We start from the raw sequence: 21,719 nt of genomic DNA, 5'->3' as shown, positions 1-21,719 counted from the left end.
AGTAGGCAGTGGTTGCATTATAAAAAGAGTGAAGGAGACAATGGCAGTATGAGAGAATGAGAGGGACGCAGTGTTAGTGGAACACAGAGAAAAGGAAGTGGGTGAGGTTCAGTAGTAACAAGAAACAGAGTGTATGACAATGACTATGAGGAAGAGAGATGTGGTGTCACCGCCAGACACCACAGTTGCTAGGTGGTAGCCTTTAAATCGGCCGCAGTCCGGTACTATACGTCGGACCCGCGTGTCGCCAATATCAGTGATTGCAGACCGAGCGCCGCCACACAGCAGGTCTAGAGAGACTTCCTAGCACTCGCCCCAGTTGTACAACCGAATTTGCTAGCGATGGTTCACTGACAAAATATGCTCTCATTTGCCGAGACGATAGTTAGCATAGCCTTCAGCTACGTCATTTGCTACGACCTAGCAAGGCACCATAGTCAGTTACTATTGATATTGTGAATCATGTACCGTCAAGAGCGACGTTCATCATTAATGGATTAAATTTAAGTATTCCACCAGCTACGTCTGTTTTTCTAAATTCTAATTTCCTTGTCATGTTCCAGACCTCACGCCAGCCTGCATGAGCTAAAACGCGTGCATTTCGGCCTCCTTTAGTAAAACGGTGTTGGCTCTCTTGCCAACCACAACATTGGCGACGAGGCAAAACCGCGTTCTTCTCTAAACTGCCCTGATTTACTTGTGTAATGGCTTCGCCACAATCTCCAAATGTACTGTCCGAATTTTATCGCTTACAGAATTAGCAGACGCAGGCATTACTGGATGCCCTTGGACAGCTCGTCCAGGGTCAACGTGCAATGCAAAACGCTGCGGCAGCTGCCGCTCCACCGCTAATGCAGCCACACACGCTGTTGCACACCAACTTTTCGACCTTTTGATGTTGCACTGGAAAGCTGGACGGAGTGGTCACGCCAAGCTATTTCCTTTTATTGTAATAAAAAAGGACATGTACAGAGTGTTTGCCAGAAACAGCTCAGATCGGAAGCTCAAAACCATTCCAGGTCCTTTGCTTCACGCCGGAATCGGAATCGAACCAAGGATACTCAAGGCTCGCGAAACTTCGCCCATGGAAATTCATGTAGTTCATTCCACTCAGCCCAGTGCCACTCTCTCTAACAGTGACTGTGTTCGTCCCACAAATAGTGTGCGTCGACATCGCCGGAAATCCCATCAAGTTGCAAGTGATTATGTACCAGTGTCAGCTCACGTTGCACGAGACAGTCGCTCTTGTCGTCAGCAGGACAATAAACTTTTTGTGGACTTGGACATTAACGGCAAAGTGATACCATTCCAGCTAGATACCGGGGCTGCAGTTTCACTGATCAATCAAGACACTTACAAAACTGCTGGGCACACCTCGGTTGCGTGCTGCAAATGCTAAGTTAACTAGCTATTCAGGTCAAGAGATCCCTGTGGTAGGACAGTGCAGCCTTCTTGCAACATACAAAGGACAAACAAAACTTGTGTCAATGTACGTCCTTCATTCTTCTTCCGCAGTGAATTTGTTTGGTTTCGATTTATTTCAGTTGTTTAACTTGTCTATAGTAAATCAGGTCCAATCAGTGAACCAGACTGTGCCTTCCGACAGTGTTTCTCGTCTATGTGAAGAATTTGCAGACATTTTTGCACCAGGCCTTGGTTGCGCTAAGAACTATAAAACACATTTGGAACTGAAAGTAAACGCGCCACCGAAATTTTTCAGAGCGCACAATGTTCCCCACACATTGCGTGATGAGGTCGCAAAAACATTACACGATTTGGAATCACAAGGTGTAATTGAACGTGTGCAGGCTTCTCTCTGGGCATCACCCTTAGTAATTTTGCCAAAACCTTCCAGAAAATTGAGACTTTGTGTGGACTTCAAGGCAACAGTGAATCCACAACTAGTGATTGCAACTTTTCCTTTACCCCGCCCGGAAGATCTTTTTGACAAACTGTGCCCGGGTAAAAATTTTTCGAAGTTGGACCTTGCAGATGCGTACTTGCAAATACTGGTGGATGAAGAATCCCAGCACATTTTGGTGGTTAACACGCATCTTGGGTTGTATCAATTCAAACGACTGCCATTCGGGTGTGCATCCACCCCTGCATTGTTTCAGCGATATCTACAAACTGTTTGTGCATCGGTCCCTACTGCAGCAAATTATCTGGATCGTATTGTGATCTCCGGAAAGACGGAAGAAGAACATTTGGCCAATCTCAGAACATTATTTCAGGTCTTGCGACAAAATGGTCTTCGCTTGCGGAAGGACAAATGTGTGTTTTTTGCTCGTGATTTGCCATACCTGGGACTGTACTCAATGCCCAAGGCATACATCCCAGTCCCACGCACCTTTGTGCCATACACGACTTGCCTTTGCCGCTGAATTTGAAGCAGCTACAGAGTGTGCTGGGAAAAATAAATTACTATAACACATATGTGCCACATGCCTCTTCCATTTCAGCTCTACTTCATCGCTTATGCCATAAAGGTGTTCCGTTCGTCTGGACGACGGAATGCGAACGCGCCTTTCGCCAGTTGAAATCGGCGTTGCTTTCCAATACTTGCCTTACGCCATTCGATCCCCAGAAGCCCCTTTTGTAGATGGCGGATGCATCGGATTTCGTGATCGGTGCTGTGCTTGCACACAAAGATGGATCGCACGATCGCCCTATTGCCTTTGCATCCAAGTTGCTCTCGTCTGCACAAAGAAATTATTCACAGGTCGAGACAGAAGCATTGGCTCTCATATTTGGTGTTACAAAGTTTCATGATTTCTTGTGTGGTTGTCACTTTACCATCATCACAGACCACAAACCTTTGACATCGCTTTTTCATCCGAACAAGCCTGTACCTCCATGTACAGTGCAGAAATTCATTTGCTGGTCTATTTTCCTCTCGCAGTACCGCTACGATATCTTGTATCGGTCCACTGCTAAGCACGGAAACGCCGATGCGTTGTCCCGTTTGCCTGTTGCTGAGGATAGAGCATTCGATTCCTCCGAACTTGCTTGCATGTTCATTGATTCGGAAACCGATGACGTGGTCGAATCGTTTCCGATTGATTTTTGTCGTGTAGCCACAGCTGTCGACCCTGTCCTTGCTACCGTTCTGCGTTTCGTTGCTACGCAATGGCCCTTGTCAAAGTCACGGATCGGGGATCCGTTGGTTCGCCGATTTTTTGCTCACCAGGAGAGACTTTTTGTACGACGTGGTGTTTTACTGTTGCGTTCTGATAACGATCAGTCCAGGGTCATGGTACCATGTTCGTTACAGTCCTCTTGTCTTAAAGCTTCTCCACCAACAACATTGGGGTATAGTGAGAAAGAAACAACTTGCTCGTCAGCACTGTACTTGGTTCGGAATCGATGCCCCAATTACGAATATGTGCTCTTCTTGCATGGTGTGTGCCGAACAACAATCAGCACCACTGCGGAAATTCTTTGCATGGCCAAAAGCCACTTCCCCTTGGCAACGCTTACACATCGATTTTGCTGGTCAATTCTGGAATGCTCGATGGTTGGTAGTGATAGATTCATTCAGTAATTTTCCTTTTGTTGTCCGGATGTCTTCCCCGACATCGTCTACCACCATCCAAGCATTGTCTGCTATCTTTTGCATTGAAGGTCTTCCACAGACAATTGTTTCCGACAATGGCCCACAATTCATGTCCGCAGAATTTCAGTCATTCTGCAAGGCCAATGGTATTCAACATCTGATGTCCGCGCCGTTTTCGCCACAGTCAAACGATGCCGCTGAACGATTGGTCAGGACTTCCAAGTCACAGATGTTGAAGTTGAAAGAGTCGCATTCTCGGGAGGACGCATTATTGCTCTTTTTGTCCTCGTATTGCTCTCAGCCCCGAGATGGTCGCTCGCCAGCTGAGTTGCTCCACGGTCGTCATCATTGAACCTTGATGTCTTTGCTACATCCGCTGTATCAGGTTCCTGTGCAGCGGCAGACACCTGCTTTTGCTCCAGGCGACGTTGTCTACTATCGCCACTATCGAGGTTCACGGCGTTGGCTCGAAGGGCGCATTCTTCGCTGCCTCAGCCGCGCTATGTATCTGGTTTTGGGGGCCTCTGGTGAGGTGCGGCGGCATCTCAACCAGCTGTGCCTCTGTCACATGGGATCTGCCGCTCCCCATCTGCTTTCAGCGACGGTGCCGTCCGGTCAGCGCCCTGGGGACCCATCTACTGGCTCGCCTCAGCCCCAGGTGTTACCGATGCTGCCTTCCATTTTGCCCCATGGCGACGCGCCGCCGCCACCGCCTCTTCTCCCGCCAGCGATGCCCGCAGTGGACGCTTCGCTGCAGCCGCCGGGCGCCTCCCTGGATCACGCGCCGCCGATCGCTTCCCGGGACCAGTTGTCCTCCGACATGGAACTCTTGCCCGCTCCGGACCATGTGTCGTCTGTCGTCTTCGCCCATCGGGTGCCCCGGCCCTATGGAGGTCGACCCTTCGGCCCCTCCTGTCTCTCTACGGGCGCATACACCACATGTTGGCGTGCACCCTGGAGCAGATTTTCAGGCGTTTCCTAGCTCCCCGCGGTCCGAATGGCAGGGTGCGGTTGGCACAGCCTCACCTGTTGTTAGGCTCCCCACCTCGTCGTATATGTCAACATGGGGTCCTCCCCACACTGGGCGGAAGCCTTATACCACAACCGTACGCCGACTTGTGGGGGAGGAATGTGGTGTCACCACGAGACACCACACTTGCTAGGTGGTAGCCTTTAAAACGGCCATGGTCCAGTAGTATACGTCGGACCCGCGTGTCGCCACTATCAGTGATTGTAGACCGAGCGCCGCCACACGGCAGGTCTAGAGAGACTTCCTAGCACTCGCCCCAGTTGTACAACCGACTTTGCTAGTGATGGTTCACTGACAAAATACGCTCTCATTTGCCGAGACGATAGTTAGCATAGCCTTCAGCTACATCATTTGCTACTACTTAGCAAGGCGCCATATTCAGTTACTATTGATATTGTGAATCATGTACCGTCAAAAGCGACGTTCATCATTAATGGATTAAATTTAAGTATACCACCAGCTACGTCTGTTTTTCTAAATTCTAATTTCCTTGTCATGTTCCAGACCTCACGCCAGCCTGCGTGAGTTAAAACGCGTGCATTTTGGCCTCCTTTAGTAAAACGGTGTTGGCTCTCTTGCCAACTACAACAAGAGAGATAGTGACAGTGAGAAGAGACAGTAGCACTAGTAAGGAAGGAACGAGATATTAACAGTAAGAGAGGGCGTGAGGGAAACACTGACAGTGAGAGGAAACAGTAGTAGGACAGAACAAAGGGGATTGCGGTTGTGACACAGGTGACAATGACAAGGAGAGACAGAGAAATAGTGACAATGAATTTGGCTGAATGAGTGAGTGAGAAAGGGCAACTAGGTGTGGATGGTTATGAGTGACTGGCAGTGATGGACCAGTGGGTGTGAGTCACAGTTACGGGGGCTAGTAGGAGTTTGAGGTGTTTGCATGTTAAAAAAAAAGCACAAATATATTTGCTTTGAGAAAATCTTTAAAGATACTGTGGGAGGAAGAATGAGGCAGCTGGTACTCCACTTTTCAGTCAGAGTCTTTTAAACAAACATGAAAATATTAACATTTTTTGTGCTCTGATATGAGCATTTTTCTGCAAATATAAATATATTAGGATCTAACACATAAAGCAGAAAGAAAAGCAAGATATTTGAATAGATTTGCACATTAAAAAAATGGAAATATGTAATCTGCCTACTTGAAATTACATAAGGCAAGGAAATTGTACAGTTCTCATACTAAAGCCAAAGATAAAATGACTGTAGTAACTCTCAAAGAAAATATCAATAATAAAACCTGATGAGTTCAAAAAGACATTTAGGCTACATTATTTATTGTTAATCCATGTTGATTTATGTTTGGAAGTGAGCTACTCCAGCTGCCTTGCATCGATTATATGACATATTTTGGAGGAAGGCAGGAAATTTACAATAAATGTATGTTATAGACAGAGTCAGAAGTAAAGGTGGATTAAGAGAAAGAGAAATGAGAACTTGAATTAAAAGTGAAGTTATGCAGTAAGTGAAAAGTGAAAAGCAGAGACTCAGATGGGGAAAAGAGAGATATGGAAGGCAGAGAGGGGGGGGGGGGGGGGCAAGATGGGGGGGGGGGCAAGATGGAGACAAAAAGGGAGATTAAACCTGAGAAGTTTGTGGGAGGCAAGGCTACATTGGAGAGAAAGTTCCCTTCCCCAAAGTTCAGTGAAACTATTACTGGATGGGAGGATAGAATTGGCCCGTGTGGTGTAAAGGCTCTGGTTCCTTGATTCATGTAATTGAGCACACTCAGCAACTGGGTTCTATACATATCCTGGTGTAGAATGTTCTTCTGTTCACTCGTGAGCTCAGCCAGTTTAGTAGAGTTCATTCCTATAATAAAAACCATGCAGTGAAATGCGATATTTTGTAAACAACATGTTTGGTATCACATATATTCTAAAATTTACTGAAGTGGGGCTGGAAATGTCAGTAGTGGGTCCATGGGGCAGGTTTTTCAGGATGAACAATTGCAGCAGAAGGAACCATGAAGTACCGACAATGGTCTAGAAATGTCATATGGTTCAATAAGGGTATTACAGAGGGCACTCATTGGTGTGGGAAGACTATCAGGGAGGGATAATCCCTTTTCAGGGCTTGCTTAAAGAAAGTCATTACCTTAATGGAGTAATGTATTTATGCATTCAAAGTGTGGGAAGTACTGAGTAAGACGAATTGGGGGGGGGGGGGGGGGGGGAGATGAGTATTTTTGAGTTTTTTTTTTTTTTTTGAAGTGGTAGCTATTTTAGATAGAGGCTGGGAGGAGGATAAATTCCATGGGTAATTAAAATCTAATGATTGTGAGGCCTCCCTGTAGCACGCACAGAACTTCAGTTTAAAGACGGGGGAATTGAAACGGAAAATTACAAAACTACATCACAATCACACTAATTGGGAGGATGGAAGGAAGGTCATTGCTAACAATTCCATAAAATTTAAGACCACTACATATGGCAAGCTAGTTAAGTTGGAACGGCTTATGGTAGTTAGTACGATCTTAATAGAACTATATTATGAGTAACTTACAGAACTTACCAGATTTGGAAAGAAATAAGACATGATAGCTACACGGGAATTGGAATCCATTCCTCCTGAATCCTTTTGCAGTGTCTCAACTTCTGCATTAATTCGATGTGTGAAAAAACAAGTAGCTATGACCAGGAACAAGTAACTGACAAATTTTGACAGAAATATTGATAAATTTATACCAGAAAAAACCAGTGACACTGTATTGTGCACATGTATTACAACACCAAAACAATTATTTTGCAAAGAACTTGTATGTGAAACAGGGCAATGTTAAATACAAACATCTCAAGAATACAGCACTTGCAAGTAAACACAGTTTTCTCCTATTTACAAAGAAACAAACCAGTACTGTAAATCACTGAAGTTACTTCAGACACAGTCAACATTCTAACAAAATGGAAAATGGCTACACACACACACACACACACACACACACACACACACACACATCAGTTTATATTTTATATACAATCAAAACTTCAAATAGAGTACATGAAACAAATGTAGACTTTAGAGCTATGACACAAGTACAAATATACAAATCATATTAAAAGAACAAATACAACATCTGCAAAGTAAATGTTTACACTGAAATGATGAGGTCCTTACAACTCACAATTGCATTACTAATTTACTCTAAAATATTCTTGAGTCTGTAATTGTAGAATATGCTGAGGGAGACCGACATTAGAATATACATTCTACAATTCATTTAGCATTTACAAGAAAAGGGCTGCTGCAGTAACCAGTCTCTTTGCAGCCATTTGGACTATACTGGTAGTTCTCCTTGAGTGTGGTCTCATTGGTGAGATTCATCCCAAATACGGCAGTCAGAGTCAAACCAGAACTGCAGGACTTCAACTCACTGAAGACTTAAATTTCAATATGTCTCTTTGACATTGCTAAAGGCTTCGTTCAAATAACTGGACACTGAGACGAAACAAATCACTGTCAGAATTTGTCTGTGATGATTCCACACTTGTCTCTTTCACTGGTAAATTGCACAGCTGACGCCTGAAATCAAAACCATCATTTCTGTTATATCTTAACAGCAATAAAACTGATCTATAGCTAATAGCACACATTTGCAAAGTAAAAAGTTATTATGAAATAGTTGCTGTAAAGGAAATATTTATACAGCACAACTCATTATATAATTTTTCTGTATGACAAAAGGCATTTCTTATAAATGTTTAGAATAAATTTTAAAGCAAATTTTTTAATGAAGGAGAAAACTAGTATTTCTCCATTAACAAAACGAGTGTACAGCTAAGTATACAATTTTCAACTTAAGTTTCAGTATCATCCTTGTAGGATAGGAGGAAGTAGTTGACAAAGGAATTCTGAGGGTAAGAAATAAATAAAAACTGATATCAATGTGGACTTAAAAGATAGGTACATGCAACACTGGAATGAAGAGATATTCACTACCTTTGCTATTGTAAGCATTCTTTCCCAAAAAATATTCCATCCAAAGAGCAGAATACAGCTGATCTTATATTCTCCTTTCATTGTTAACAATCTACTTACAAGAGATGGACTAAACTTCAATACTGACATACCTGACAGCAAGATCCCTGCGAGCAGAGAGAGCTCTTCTGTATGGACCACAACTAGCAAATAATGCCTTCCTTCTTGCTGCTCTGTCACGCAATGCTACGTGTATTCCTGCCACAGGATGTAGGAACAATGGTTCCTTTGTGGTTTCTTCAGCTGGAGGACACTCTTGGTTATCTCCGACTGGTTTGTTTTCTTTATCTGTTGACAATAAAATTGGACTTTTTCATAAAATTTATTCTTTCTTTTATTTAGTATCAGTTATTTCCTTTAGCTGTTGCCTAAAAAGCTGTTCATTGTTCATGTGCAACAAGAAACAGTGAAGTAAGAAAACAAACTTGTCCACAGAAATATCACTATTTAATGTATGTATTGTTACATCTTTTGCTTAATGGGTAATGAAATATGAAGTTACTATCTAATGACACTGAGATAGTTGCACCAAGATTCAGAAATGCCCCCCCCCCCCCCCCCCTCAAAAAACGTCCTTCAATCCTATGCCTTTTAGGAGTTGGAAGAAAGGATGGGATATATGGATAGTAGACCAGTATTGGAGGTCAGGGTTCACAGATCAAAGATGGAGAGTTTGTGCCTCTGATAGTAAAGTTTAGAATTTAGTCTGATAATTCATACAATCTATGCTCATTTTGGGGGCCACAAATAAGTTCAGTGTATGAACAAGTATGAGCTAGTCAGTAGAGGCTTTGCTAAAACGTGTGACTGGGTTAAAGTTATGGCTTTATCAGCTACATACGAGTATTAACTGAAAACTTCCTTGTGCTTATGGGATTAACTGGCAGTTATTAATTATGTACCACTGGCTTGAGGTAGACACATTTTGCCCTACATTTTAATGGTATCGGAATGCTCGTGAAAATTACATATAAAGGATTATTGTCTTCTGAAATTTTGTGAACCTAGGAGGCAACTGTCTGATGATGACATTCAATTTATGGCTATAGAATTCAAAGACCTGTTAATATTAAGGAGTAAGGTAAGTCTCAATTTCCAAATACCACCATTAAGTCAATATACTGGAACAAGTAATGTGAAAAATTGACAGATTAGGATCAATTTACGGCCATTATAAACACCACTATAGGCTCAACTAACTGATGACTGAACTGGTACTCACTAAAGCACAATTTAGTCTCCTCGAAAGAAATGAAAGGGACAATCGTAGTGGAGTCCCCGCTCGCCCTATAAGAGTGGCCTACACTGGAATTAATACTGGCCAGTGGATGAGCACGATGTAACCATAAGATTTAGTGTAACCATATGATTTAGCACTGCTGGTTGGGAGTGTGTGGCCAGAAATTTTAAAATGAGTAAGTAGATGCTAATACTAAGATGTGGATAAAGTTCAAAGAGTACCACATAAAAAGAAAATTTCTCTTTACAGGAAATAGTTTATTTGTAATAAAGGCAGCATCTCGACCAAAAGTATTTTTATTTAGAGACCATTTTGACCAAAATTTTTAAATTCAAGTGTTGATAAGTTTCAAAATATACTCAGAAGTTTGTCACGCTTTCAATCGAATTCCCAACTAGAGCCTCAATAGTTGTGGTGGAATCCTAAGAAACTTTCACCCTTCGCGAATTTCTGAAGTGGGTGAGAATGGTTTCGCCAGACCTCTTACTGCACCCCTCACCCCAACTGTCTCTCCGAGGCATAGTTCTATTATTAGTGACTGAGCAGATTCCTCTTAAGTGATGATCCCACAAATAATGTGCCAGAAGGTACCTGTACTTCTACATACCGGACACTGGAGTACCCGTACAATGAAGACCCTGTCCTCCTGACATGTCTATTGATCAGCAATAGGAAGGAAGACACACTAAGTACCGTATTTTACCGATTCTAAGACACACTTTTTTCTTCAAAGTACTGCCTACAAAATTCAGGTGCATCTTATACTCAAAATTAATATAGAAGTGTCCAAAGTTTGATTTAAAATTCCTGTCAGTCTTAAAAATGGCCATATATTTGATGCCGTGGGAAACCTATCTCTATCTGGCAACACTGGATTCGACTGGCAGCGCCTGCGCGTCGATGCGAAGAACACAAGTTGCAGGGATTCGCGAGCTTTATAACGTCGGTCCCCTTCCGCCCCACCGTCACGAACCCAGAAAACTCTCTAGCCTGTGATGCATCACAGCAGTCTTTGGTGCCAGTGAACCTGAATTGAAATGATTTGTGTTATCGGTAACAGTACAATATTTTTGTTAGTTTAATAGTTTCACAATGAGGGGAAAAAGATAGGTATTCGTACGATGCAGGACATAAACCGAACATAACAGCATACGCAAAACACGGAAACAGAGCAGTGCAGTGACACTTCGGCCCTCCACCGACAGAAAAAACCGTCTGCGATTGGTGGGCTAGTAAAGAAGAATTGAAAAAAATGAGGAAGACTAAATGTGCAGATAGGGGACTGAATGCAAAATGGCCAAAGATAGAAGATGACAGTTTGAAACTGATTCAAGGCACTGGAATTAATACAAAAATGATTCAAATACACACTCGTAAGCTACTGCTAGAGTGGACCTTAACAGATTTTAAGGGTGGAGTTGGTCGGTGCTACAGAATTATGAAGTGTTATGGACTCAGTATGCGAACCAAAAGTAAAATATCTCATAAAATGCCACAAGAGTATGAAGACAAAATATTATATTTCCATCACTTTATTATTCAACACTGAAAGAAAACCAGTGTGGAACTAAGCCAAATTTCGAATTTGGATGGAACTCCTCTGTCATTTGATGTGCTAAGTGACAGAACTGTTGCCATGAAAGGTGCTAAAACTGTAACTATAAAAAAAAGTGGACATGAAAAAATGCACTACATTTTTGTCCTTTCATGTTGTGCTGGTGGCAATACACTTAATCCAATGATCATTCCAAACATAAAACAATGCCAAAACCTTCTGAAATGCCGCCAGGTGGTGGTGTTCACATACGTGACAAGGGTTGGATGCACAAGGTTCGTATGAAATTACGGATTAACAAGAGTTTGGGAGAGAAAGAAAGGTGCTTTATTGAAGAAGAGTTCTCTTCTCTTGCTAGATCAGTTTAGTAGTCATTTGAAAACATTTGTGCAAGAGAAAGTGAGACATGGAAATACAGAGTTTGCTGTTATTCTGGGAGGACTCACTTCACAATTGCAAACTCGTGGCTTCTCGATAAATAAATTATTTAAAATGCATATAAGAGAGGAACAGAACAAATGGATGATGGAAGAAACATGAATTCACTCCGAAGAGAGCTTTAAAACGACCTACAATCAAACAAGTGAGTCAGTGGATCGAACAGTAGTGTTCTAGAATGAGGGAAAACATTATTGTTAAATCTTTCACGAAGTGCAGCGTAAGTAATGCTCTTGATGCCAGTGAAGACCATCTTATATACGAAGAGAGCAATGATAACAAATGAAGAAGAAGAAGAAGAAGAAATTTCAGAAGTTAAGATAACAATTTTTAGGGATTTTAAAGGTCAGTTCAATTTTATAAACTAAGGTCCTTTTTTTTCTTTTAGTCTGGCTTTGCAATCTAATTATAAAAGTGGTAAATGTATTTTTTTTTTTAAATAATGCTTCAAAATTAAGGTGTGTCGTATAGTCTATAAAAAACATGTTGTCCATATGAGGTTGAATTGCATTCATCACACTTCACAATGGATTTAGTTCACACGTAAGATGCGCTCTGGTTATTTTTCATGTTACTCGACACACTAAAGTTTTGGACTGGACATAGCTATGATTTTGGACTTGTGTAAATTGGTTTTGTATTAGTGCCTGTCGTATATTTACTTTATTTGCAGGGCTTGAGAAACAGTGCGTGCTTACATTTGATTGGCATATTTGGTTGAAGAGGGAAACAGGAGTTGGTCCATAAGTGTAGGTGTTGAGGAGTGTAATAGTGCTTACCTAGGAAAAGACCAATGGCATATAATTATGACATGTGTTAAATCTGCAGGAAACAACAATGAAGCATGGAAAGAGCTGTGGGATTTCTGAGGCAATGACAGCTGAAGAGAATGGATAATTTACTAAATAAATTTACTAAATTAAATTTCATTTGATGAATAAATGAATGCAAAAAGACTATACGCTCCAAATAAATAAGTTAATGGTACTAATTAATGACATGTAGTAATCAGGAATGTGTATGTTACAGAATAAATAGTATTCGAATAAAAACAATCTGTTACAACAGAAGATATTCAGGTATGATACTAAAATTGAAAAACTGAAATAATTATAGTAAAGCTGAATAGATTGTTGCACAGAGTAGAGGTTTCTGTAGTAGTTATGTTAGTTATATACTCCAAGGTTGTAATTATTTGGTAACTTTTATAAAATTCATATCAGGAATGCCAGTATTTTCTTACTGATCATTGAATACGAGGTTCAAGATTGAAATAAGGAGGCAAAGAAAGAAAATATCATTTAAGATACAATTTAAGCATGAAGTTCTTGGTTCATATACCTGGAAGGACAGCAAAAAAATAAAAGCAATACATCATAGTTTGATTTTGAAGCTCTGTCCTTGCAGAAGCAAACAATTGGTTTTTGGTAACTATGGAGTTTTAACTTGCAAGTGAAGTTCAGCCAAGGACATAGCCAAAGGCGGAGGGAGAATTCAGAGGCACACGCACGTGTCATGACCTAGTTGCCATGTAGTGAAATTGGAAGATATTTGATTTTAAATCATACAATGAAAAAAGGATACACACTGTCAATAGCCAAAAAGGCAATTGATACATTTAAGTTATCCATATATCAACAGCACTATCTGTCAATCAGTTCAGTCCTCACATGCAGTTGAAATCAAGGTAAAGTGCTACCATTTACTGCTCTTGTTGTGTGTGCTGTTGTGATAGTTTCTAATTTACAGGTATGTTTGTAACAAGAAAGAGTAGGAAAACCAATTCTAATTTGTCTACTAACGTTAGGTTACGTTACAAATATGCATGCACTACCACAACAGCCTAACTACCTATCTATAGCAGATTATGTTAGCACTGGAGTCATTGTTTGGAGACTGGTAGAACTTTTGGGGTGGAATATTTCAGTATTTCACAAGGTAGCAGAGCAATAAACATAATTACAAGTAACATTAAATTAATAACATTGCATATAAATACACTTGCATTTGCTGTGTCACCCAAAAATTGTGTTGACCAATGAAAATATCACCCAAGTGGTGATGATTGCATTTCTTTAAAAATGTGTGTGGGATGTGTGGGGTAAGCTATGAATCACAAGCAGTCTAGTAATGATGTACCAGTTGTGAAGGACTGTATTGTCTGTTCATTTCAATAAAATAGAAGAGTTTATTTACTAAATAAAATAGTTCTGACTTCATTTAAATTAACTATTCCTGAGAATTCTAAAAATGTAGAGTATTTTTTTCACACCAAAATCCACGTAGAAAAAGCAGGCCGGAAGAAGAAATTGAGATGCATGATAAACCCTAAAAATCTCAACACCTAGAATTAAAGGTGTTTCTGAACACTGTGACATACAGATGATTATCCGTGTGAATTGATTTACCATACTGACAACTATAAACTGTCTGATTAAATGACAGCGAAAGTATAGAGTTTTCTCATTTCAGTAGCGTGAGTGAATGGAGCTTCACTCACCACCTGCAAGTATGAAATGAGGACAATGGCCTACAGTAGTCTGGATTTTATCAGCGGAAAAAAAAAAAAAACCACACACACACACACACACACACACACACACACCTCACTAGCAGTTCACTCTCAAAGTCACCAATGACCTTTTTAGAGGACTATCTCAACATTTGTCTGAAATGACTTAGAGCAGTGATGCATGTGGCCAGCCATTTATCTGATGGTTGGCTACCCCTCGCTGTTTGTTGTGTCCACCTGCTTAGCTGAGTGAGAACATGTTCGCTTACTATGTAGTGGGCCTGGGATCGATTCTCGGCCGGGTCGGAGATTTTCTTCACCTTTGGAATAGGTGTTGTGTTGTCATCGTCGTCATCATCACCACCACCAACATGCAAGTTGCACAAATTGGCGTCACCTGAAATAAGACTTGCAACCCAGTGGCCAAACTTCCTCGGATGGGGATTCCTGGCCAACAATGCCATATGATCATTTTATTTTTTACTGTTTTTTTTTTTTTAATTAATTTTTTATCATTGTTCATTCTCTCCTGGAAAACAGAGGGTAGGTCCTTGTGCACACTACTAAATGGCAATTTCAGCAGGATAATATTTATGAAATTATTTATATAAGCTATTCATTTTTATTTATTTCTATGCGACTCTTCCACACTCGCCAGTGAGGGGTTTGTGGCCTGCAGTAATAGTAAGTCTGTACACCTCTGACGTAGAGAATTTTGCTAAAAATCTGAATCAGGATGATAGGAGAGGGATCTGAACAAAACTATTCACATACATGAGTCTGCTTTGTCAGTCACTCTTTATTTACTTTCTGTTTTCATTTTTCGTTTATATTTCATTATTCCTGCTGTTTTCCTTTCCATATTTTTTCTTCCTCCATTATTTGCTCTGCCTTACTTTTATTGTCTTTGTAGTCTTTCTGGCACTCCTATCACCAGCCACCTGTTCCTATCCTGACTGGTCGGGTGTATGCTCTGCCACTTAATGATTAGTTTCATGGCTCTAGGTGCCTTTTTCATTTCATTCTCGTCTTTTTACCAGAATTCATAACAGAATTCTCTGGGTACCTTTTCTAAGTAATTCTCAGGCTACAACATCCCTTCTTCTCTTCACTCAAAGACTCTAAGTTGGAGGGGGGTGGGGGGGCTGCTGCTTCTGAAAATTTGTGTTCTGTGGTCTACCATTCTATAAAGAAACCAGCTCTTGCAAACAAAGTGACAAAATCTTCCACTGGTCCTCCCCCTGCTGTGCTACATAACCAAGTCAGTGGGTTCACGCAATTCATAGTTCATGTTGGAGATAAGACTCTGTGTGTGATATAGATTTTTCTGATAAAATAGCTTTGAACAGAACCAGCACTATTCTTCTTCTTCTTCTTCTTCTTCATCTTACACTGACAATGACAGTAAACAATAAACCTCTTCACATTATAATTAGCGGACTGGGTAACTTACTGTCACCTTTGCTATCCTGTTCCAATTGTTCAGTAAGTTCCGCAACAGCTTCAGCACCTCCAAGATAACGCTCAGAAACACCAATCCTGGATAGAATGCACTTTGCTTCCCAACGGCGACGTGCTGAACCTCGTACAGATTCTGTTCTAGGCCTTGATTCCGCAACCAAACTTGCCCAATCTACACCCAAAGCGTCCCCAATGCCTGAGAGAAACATATTAAGAATTAGTGGTTGAAGTTGCATTATAGCATTTAATTAAAGAAATTTAATTATATTATTATGTATATAAATTAAATTAATTACTTACATTACTTTAATTAAAGGTATTTTTACAATCTAAAACTATTTCATGTAAGTTAACTCTATGCAGACGTAGTGAGAAGATGACCACTCATCAAAAATTAATTATGTGATGTTCTTTACAGAATTCTTAGTATCAAATGGCAAATGTGATATCTCACATTAAAAATAAATTGATGTAAGCAATAAAATGAACAAACATGTCAAATCTTTTAAATTTTCTTATATTATAACAACTACTTTAGCTATCAATTGAATATAACATTCCATTAATGTCACATTTCATGCTAAAATACTTGTTTTATGTATTTGAAACTGGAAATAATGATAAATTTTAAAAAATCAAAACATGTTTCAACTCTAAATTAGCAAACATCCGTCTTCACAACAATGTTTTTAAATACTTTCAACCAGTTACAACTCATCCAAGCAATCTAAGAATTTTAAGACTTATAGCTTTGGTGTCTTCATTAATCAGCACTATCGGGCACTGATTTTAGTTTTTTCATCTACATGGAACTTGTAAATGATAGGGAGTAGCAATTAAACTCATGCTATTCTTGCCTTGTGCCACTCCTTCCACCAAACTCAAATTACCAACTCCTCTTTCAGTGCATTTGTATTTCCTACTTTTTATATTTCTCTACTTATCTACCTCATAGCACCAGTCCTTTGCAGGTCTAGACACATGAACTGGGTTCTCCACTCACAATTACTTTGTCTGCATCACTCAGCTATGATATAATTAACTTCTTCTTTTTGTGTAACATTACATGTCACATTGCCTGCAAAGTCTTTGAGGCACAATTTTGAAAGCTGAACAGAATTCAGTATCTTCTGTCTTTCCATCCATTGCTCATCTTTGCTTTTTATGGCTACAGTAAAAACCTCAAATTAAGCCAATTTTGAACAATTCCCATATCCATAAAAATTATAAAAATGCATGCATATATGTATATTCTCATCTCCACCTAAACCACTGAACTGATTTCAACAAAACTTGATACACATATCACCTACTGTCTGGAAAGAAGTGCTAGGGGGGTGGCGGTAAGAACCACCTACTTATCAAAGGCGTGGGGGTGGGGATGACAATGAAATGTAGTCCATGACACGCAAATTCACCGACTTTATTCATCCGGTATCTGAGTATGAGAGCACTTAGTGACTTGCAACAAACTTTATAAACAATTTCTAATCTTTACAAAACCTTTTTTCACTGACAACTCCCACAGTATCACGAAAGGAAGAAAGTTTATAGCTTACTACATTTTCGTTGTTCATGCAGTAAAATTGCCGCATTAGGCATGACATTTTAATTTATTACTTCTCAACTACTAGCTGTACACATAATATATTTTGCATATGGTATTCACATATAGGACTGAATGTACCTACAAAATTACGTCATCGTGTGACACACAGCTCAGGAGATAAAGAATCATGAACATTGACCTGCACGAAAATGAAACTGCAGGGTGAAATTTGTTAGAGATACAAGTGAACTGTGTGTATAAAAGTCTGTGAAATACATGTGATGTGTGTACAGAGCAAAGCCATGGGTAAAAAGCCCCTCCTAAGCCCCTGGAAACATTTCAACCACACTTGGCACATATATTACTTACTACTTGGGAAGACATACCGTAAGGGTAAGAAACAGCAACCTTGTATTGAGGCAGGAGAACTAAAGTGGAGAGAGAAAAGGGAATCCTTTTCATAATACTGAAAACACACAAAAGCACTCCCCCCCACACACACACCTGTAGAGCTATAATTTGCAAGCTGATTAAACGGAGCCAATACTGTAGTCTGCAGCTTGACTGGTGTAAAGGATTGTGTCGGGTGGAGAGGATGAATAGGGAAAGGACGTGGGGAGCAGGAGGGACACTTGGTGGATAGCGGCTGATGGCTGGGAGACAGAGGCAGCAAGTTTGCAGCATAAGGAAGTGGGGAGTTGGGAATGTGGGGGAAGGGGGGAGGGGGTGGATGGGGGACAAAGGCAGCAGGTGCACGAAATAGCAATGCTGCACAGACATCAGCAATAGCAAGTTCCTGCAGTGCACAATAGCATGGAGGAGTGGACTGGGAGGGAGAGGCTGAACAGAGGAAAGGGAGACTTTGGGGGAGAGGGGGTGTAGGTGGAGGATGGGGGAGTTTGGGCCCTCGGGCAGTGGTGGAGGGGGCTGTGGGCCAGTGAGATTAGCACATATAGCATCCAGAAAGATAACAGAATAAGGCTGCATTGGTAGGACATTTCCCATCCATGTAATTCAGACAAGCTGCTGTTGTTGGGGAAGGATTGAGATGATAGGAGTAGAGAATCAGACACTGAAATTGAGCATAATGTGCTTAGCAGCAAGTTCAAACACTGTATGACCATCTCTGTATTTGGCCACAGTTCAGCGGTATCCATTCATTTTGGTTGGCAGTTGGATGGTGCTCATGCCCACATAAAATGCCGTGTGGATATTGCAACAGAATTGGCATATGACATGATTGCTTTTGAAGGTGGTCCTGCCTCTGATGGGAAAGGATAAGCCTGTGATAGGACTGGAGTAGGTGGTGTTGTGCCTGTGTATTGACCAGGTCTAGCACCAGGGTCTTCCACAGGAGTATGGCAACTCAGGTCCATTTCTCATTTCAAATTCCAATCGAGTTAAAGTTATAGAAATATTTTGTGAGTCATACCATCTGAATTGTATCAAAGCTGTATCATTTTGGATTGATCTGATCAGCGGGCAGGATATGTCATATATTGGTATAATCTATCCTTTTGGAATACCAATGTATGAATAGTTCAACAACTGAATTTGTTTGGGGGACACCTGAGGACCATATTCTTAATCAATTTATGGCGAAGTTACCAACTGCTGCAAAATACAGTGTTTTTTATATTTGAAAACTATGTCAAAACACACAAATGATTCTAGGACAACGCAAGGATCCAGGGAAAAATTTTTGGATCAATATTATGATGTTTATCTGATAATAGTTCCTAAGTAAAACATTATATTAGTGTGTAAGTAAGGTAGTAAACAATTGTTAGATGTTTTTTAATTAACCTTTACCAGCTTTGGACTCCTCTTGCAATTCCTCATCTGATATATCCTCGAAGTCCAGATGGTCAATTGTTTCTTCATCATGCGGTCTGTCATCCATTCTAGAAGCACCAAAAATCTCTCTGAAATGACATGCAATACTTTAAATTTGTAGAAAGGCAATTATGTTTGAAGTAAGATTCCATCATGACAGTAGGACAAGCTGACGATCTGAAGTCTACTGGAGAAGGAGAATGAACATCAGCATGTATTAAAAGAGCTTGCAACTTGGAAAATGTATAAGTAATTTAACTACACAAACAGAATATGTTGATCATTCTATATTAAGTTTTACAACACCACAATAAATTCACCATTTTCATACACCAAATGAAACGGACATTTTATTTATTTTTTTAACAAAATTGCTGCTATTTGTATAAATTATTCACATATACTAAGAATGTTACATGTCTATATGTTTGGCCAAATATGCTCACCTGTTATCAGCTTCTCGTGCTGAATCGGACACAACCAATGTACGCTCCTCATGCTCTGCAGTGTCATGATCCCCACCTTCTTGATCCTTCACACATATGGATGCAGCTAAGGATGTTGGTACCTCCTTAGGCACCTGCATGTTACTTGGTACATCCTGGAATAATTATGAGAAAAATATGATAAGAAATAATAGAATGATTGCCTAAACAACTTATCAACACAAAGAATTGTATAATGAATGATTAATTGTTTTTCATTTAAAAGTAATCTGTATTCTGAATTAATCCAGAAAACACCATGTGCACCAGAAACAGTGCCCTGTTTTAAACACTATACAGGTGGTGGGCAAAAATATGGAGACACAAAAAGCAACACATTACCATGCCTATTATGGTGTAGGAAAACTGTTGGCACTCAAAACAGCTTCCAGCTGTCTCGGAATGGGTAAATACAGATCCTGTATGGCTTTCCTGCAAAAAATGCCAAGTTCAGATAATAATGATGGAGTTAGACAACGATCTGCACCCATCTCTCCACAGCTGACCATAAAGGCTCAATAATATTGAGATCTAGTGACTGGTGGCCAGGGGAGGTCAAAATTCATCCTCATGCTCACAAAAACCAGTCGTAGACGATGTGAGCTGTGTGAACAGGGGTTCTGTCATCTTCGAACAAACATTGTACTTAGGGATGGACCTGATCAGCCAAAATGGTCACATAATCCTTGGGAGTAATGTGACCTTGCAGAGTAACCGTGGGGCCCAAGCAGTACCATGATATGGCTACCCAAATCATCATCGAGCCTCCACCATGTTTCACTCTTTGGACGTAAACTCAGCCAGAAGTTGGGAATAGTGAGCAACAGGACTCATCCAGCCAAATGACTTTCTCCCACTGCTCCACAGTCCAGGTGTAATGGCTTCGGTACCACTTTTTTCCTGTTATGGATATCTGCATAAGTGATGGTGGTTTTGGAAATCCACCTCACCCCAATTCCCTGCTTAAGTAGCTCCCTTCATGTTGTTTTGGTGCTGACAAGGTTTCCAAGTGCGTCATTCAGATCTGCAGTGACTTCTGCAGTTGTCCTCCTCTTACTTTTTGTCGCAGTGCTCTTCCATGATACAGACTTTCATCTGTGTTGTGACTTAGTGGTTGATATTATTCTGCTTTCCTTGTATGCGGTATAAATCTTTGATATTGTGTCTCTTGAAACACCAAAGACTTCAGTGTTCTTGTTTATGGAAGCACCCACCATATGAGCACCAACAATCTGTCCATGTTCGACATCACTTAGCTCCAGCATAATTAACTCGTATCTACACAAAACACTGTTCTGACCGTGACTGACACTTACTACATATTGTGGACACTACACACAGGTGCTGTTCGTGGTGGAATAAATACAACATAGCAAGCATCTGCATTTAATTTCAAGAATGTAATTCTCCCATTTCCATGTTTCTGTCCACCCCTGCATTTAAGCATGAAGAATTAAAACTACATATGATTAACAATATACTATCGCTATACTGCTCAATAGTATTTGTAGCTGTTCTATTTAAATGTAATACCATAAATCATACAGAATGCTGCTACTCAGGACATAAACAACTAAATAAATAAGCAAAAATAAATGAAATAGTATTGCTCCCTCTTCAGTTACAATAACTTGCTGCTGTTTAAGTTCTGTTGGTAACGTGATATTTAATTCATAACATTGGTATTTTCCAAAGAAGATAGTTACGTGCATTTGTAACACCTAAAGCTTGTTTCAATACATTAATACTTGCCTCATTTATGAAAGAATATTCAATCCTTGAATATAAATAATCAGATACAATTTAGTAGGACTGGCTAATTAAGCATGTTTTTAATTTCTTTTGAGTTGGTACAGGTTCCCATTTTATTGCCTTATGTTAGATGGGAGAGAGCATCAAACTCCTATCTTAATTCTTGACAAGTAGGCATGATGTACATGAACAATATTTTTGTGTGTCTTGTATTGTGACTGTGCCAGCCACAGTTAATCTACAATTGATTTTTATTATCAACAGCAAAAACCATTTACTGAGAAAGGAGTATAAGAACTGCAACATATT

The 21,719-nt window shown here is 40.3% G+C and overlaps 1 protein-coding gene across 1 annotated transcript in view; it reads right to left on the bottom strand.

Moving 5' to 3' along the window:
- Positions 1-7,284: 7,284 nt before the first annotated feature.
- The window catches only part of LOC124775764 (zinc finger CCCH domain-containing protein 13-like), a 265,138-nt gene continuing 250,703 nt past the window's right edge, over positions 7,285-21,719 (bottom strand). Inside the window, 5 exon segments of the mRNA XM_047250596.1 lie at positions 7,285-8,126; positions 8,675-8,870; positions 15,781-15,984; positions 19,150-19,262; positions 19,620-19,774. Of these exon segments, the coding sequence (XP_047106552.1) occupies positions 8,015-8,126; positions 8,675-8,870; positions 15,781-15,984; positions 19,150-19,262; positions 19,620-19,774 (780 nt within the window). The 3' untranslated portion in view covers positions 7,285-8,014.

This window comes from Schistocerca piceifrons, chromosome 2 (assembly GCF_021461385.2).
Source record: "Schistocerca piceifrons isolate TAMUIC-IGC-003096 chromosome 2, iqSchPice1.1, whole genome shotgun sequence".
Lineage (NCBI taxonomy): Eukaryota > Metazoa > Arthropoda > Insecta > Orthoptera > Acrididae > Schistocerca > Schistocerca piceifrons.
The sequence above is the reverse complement of the archived record's forward strand: the minus strand, read 5'-3'. Positions and strand labels throughout refer to the sequence as shown.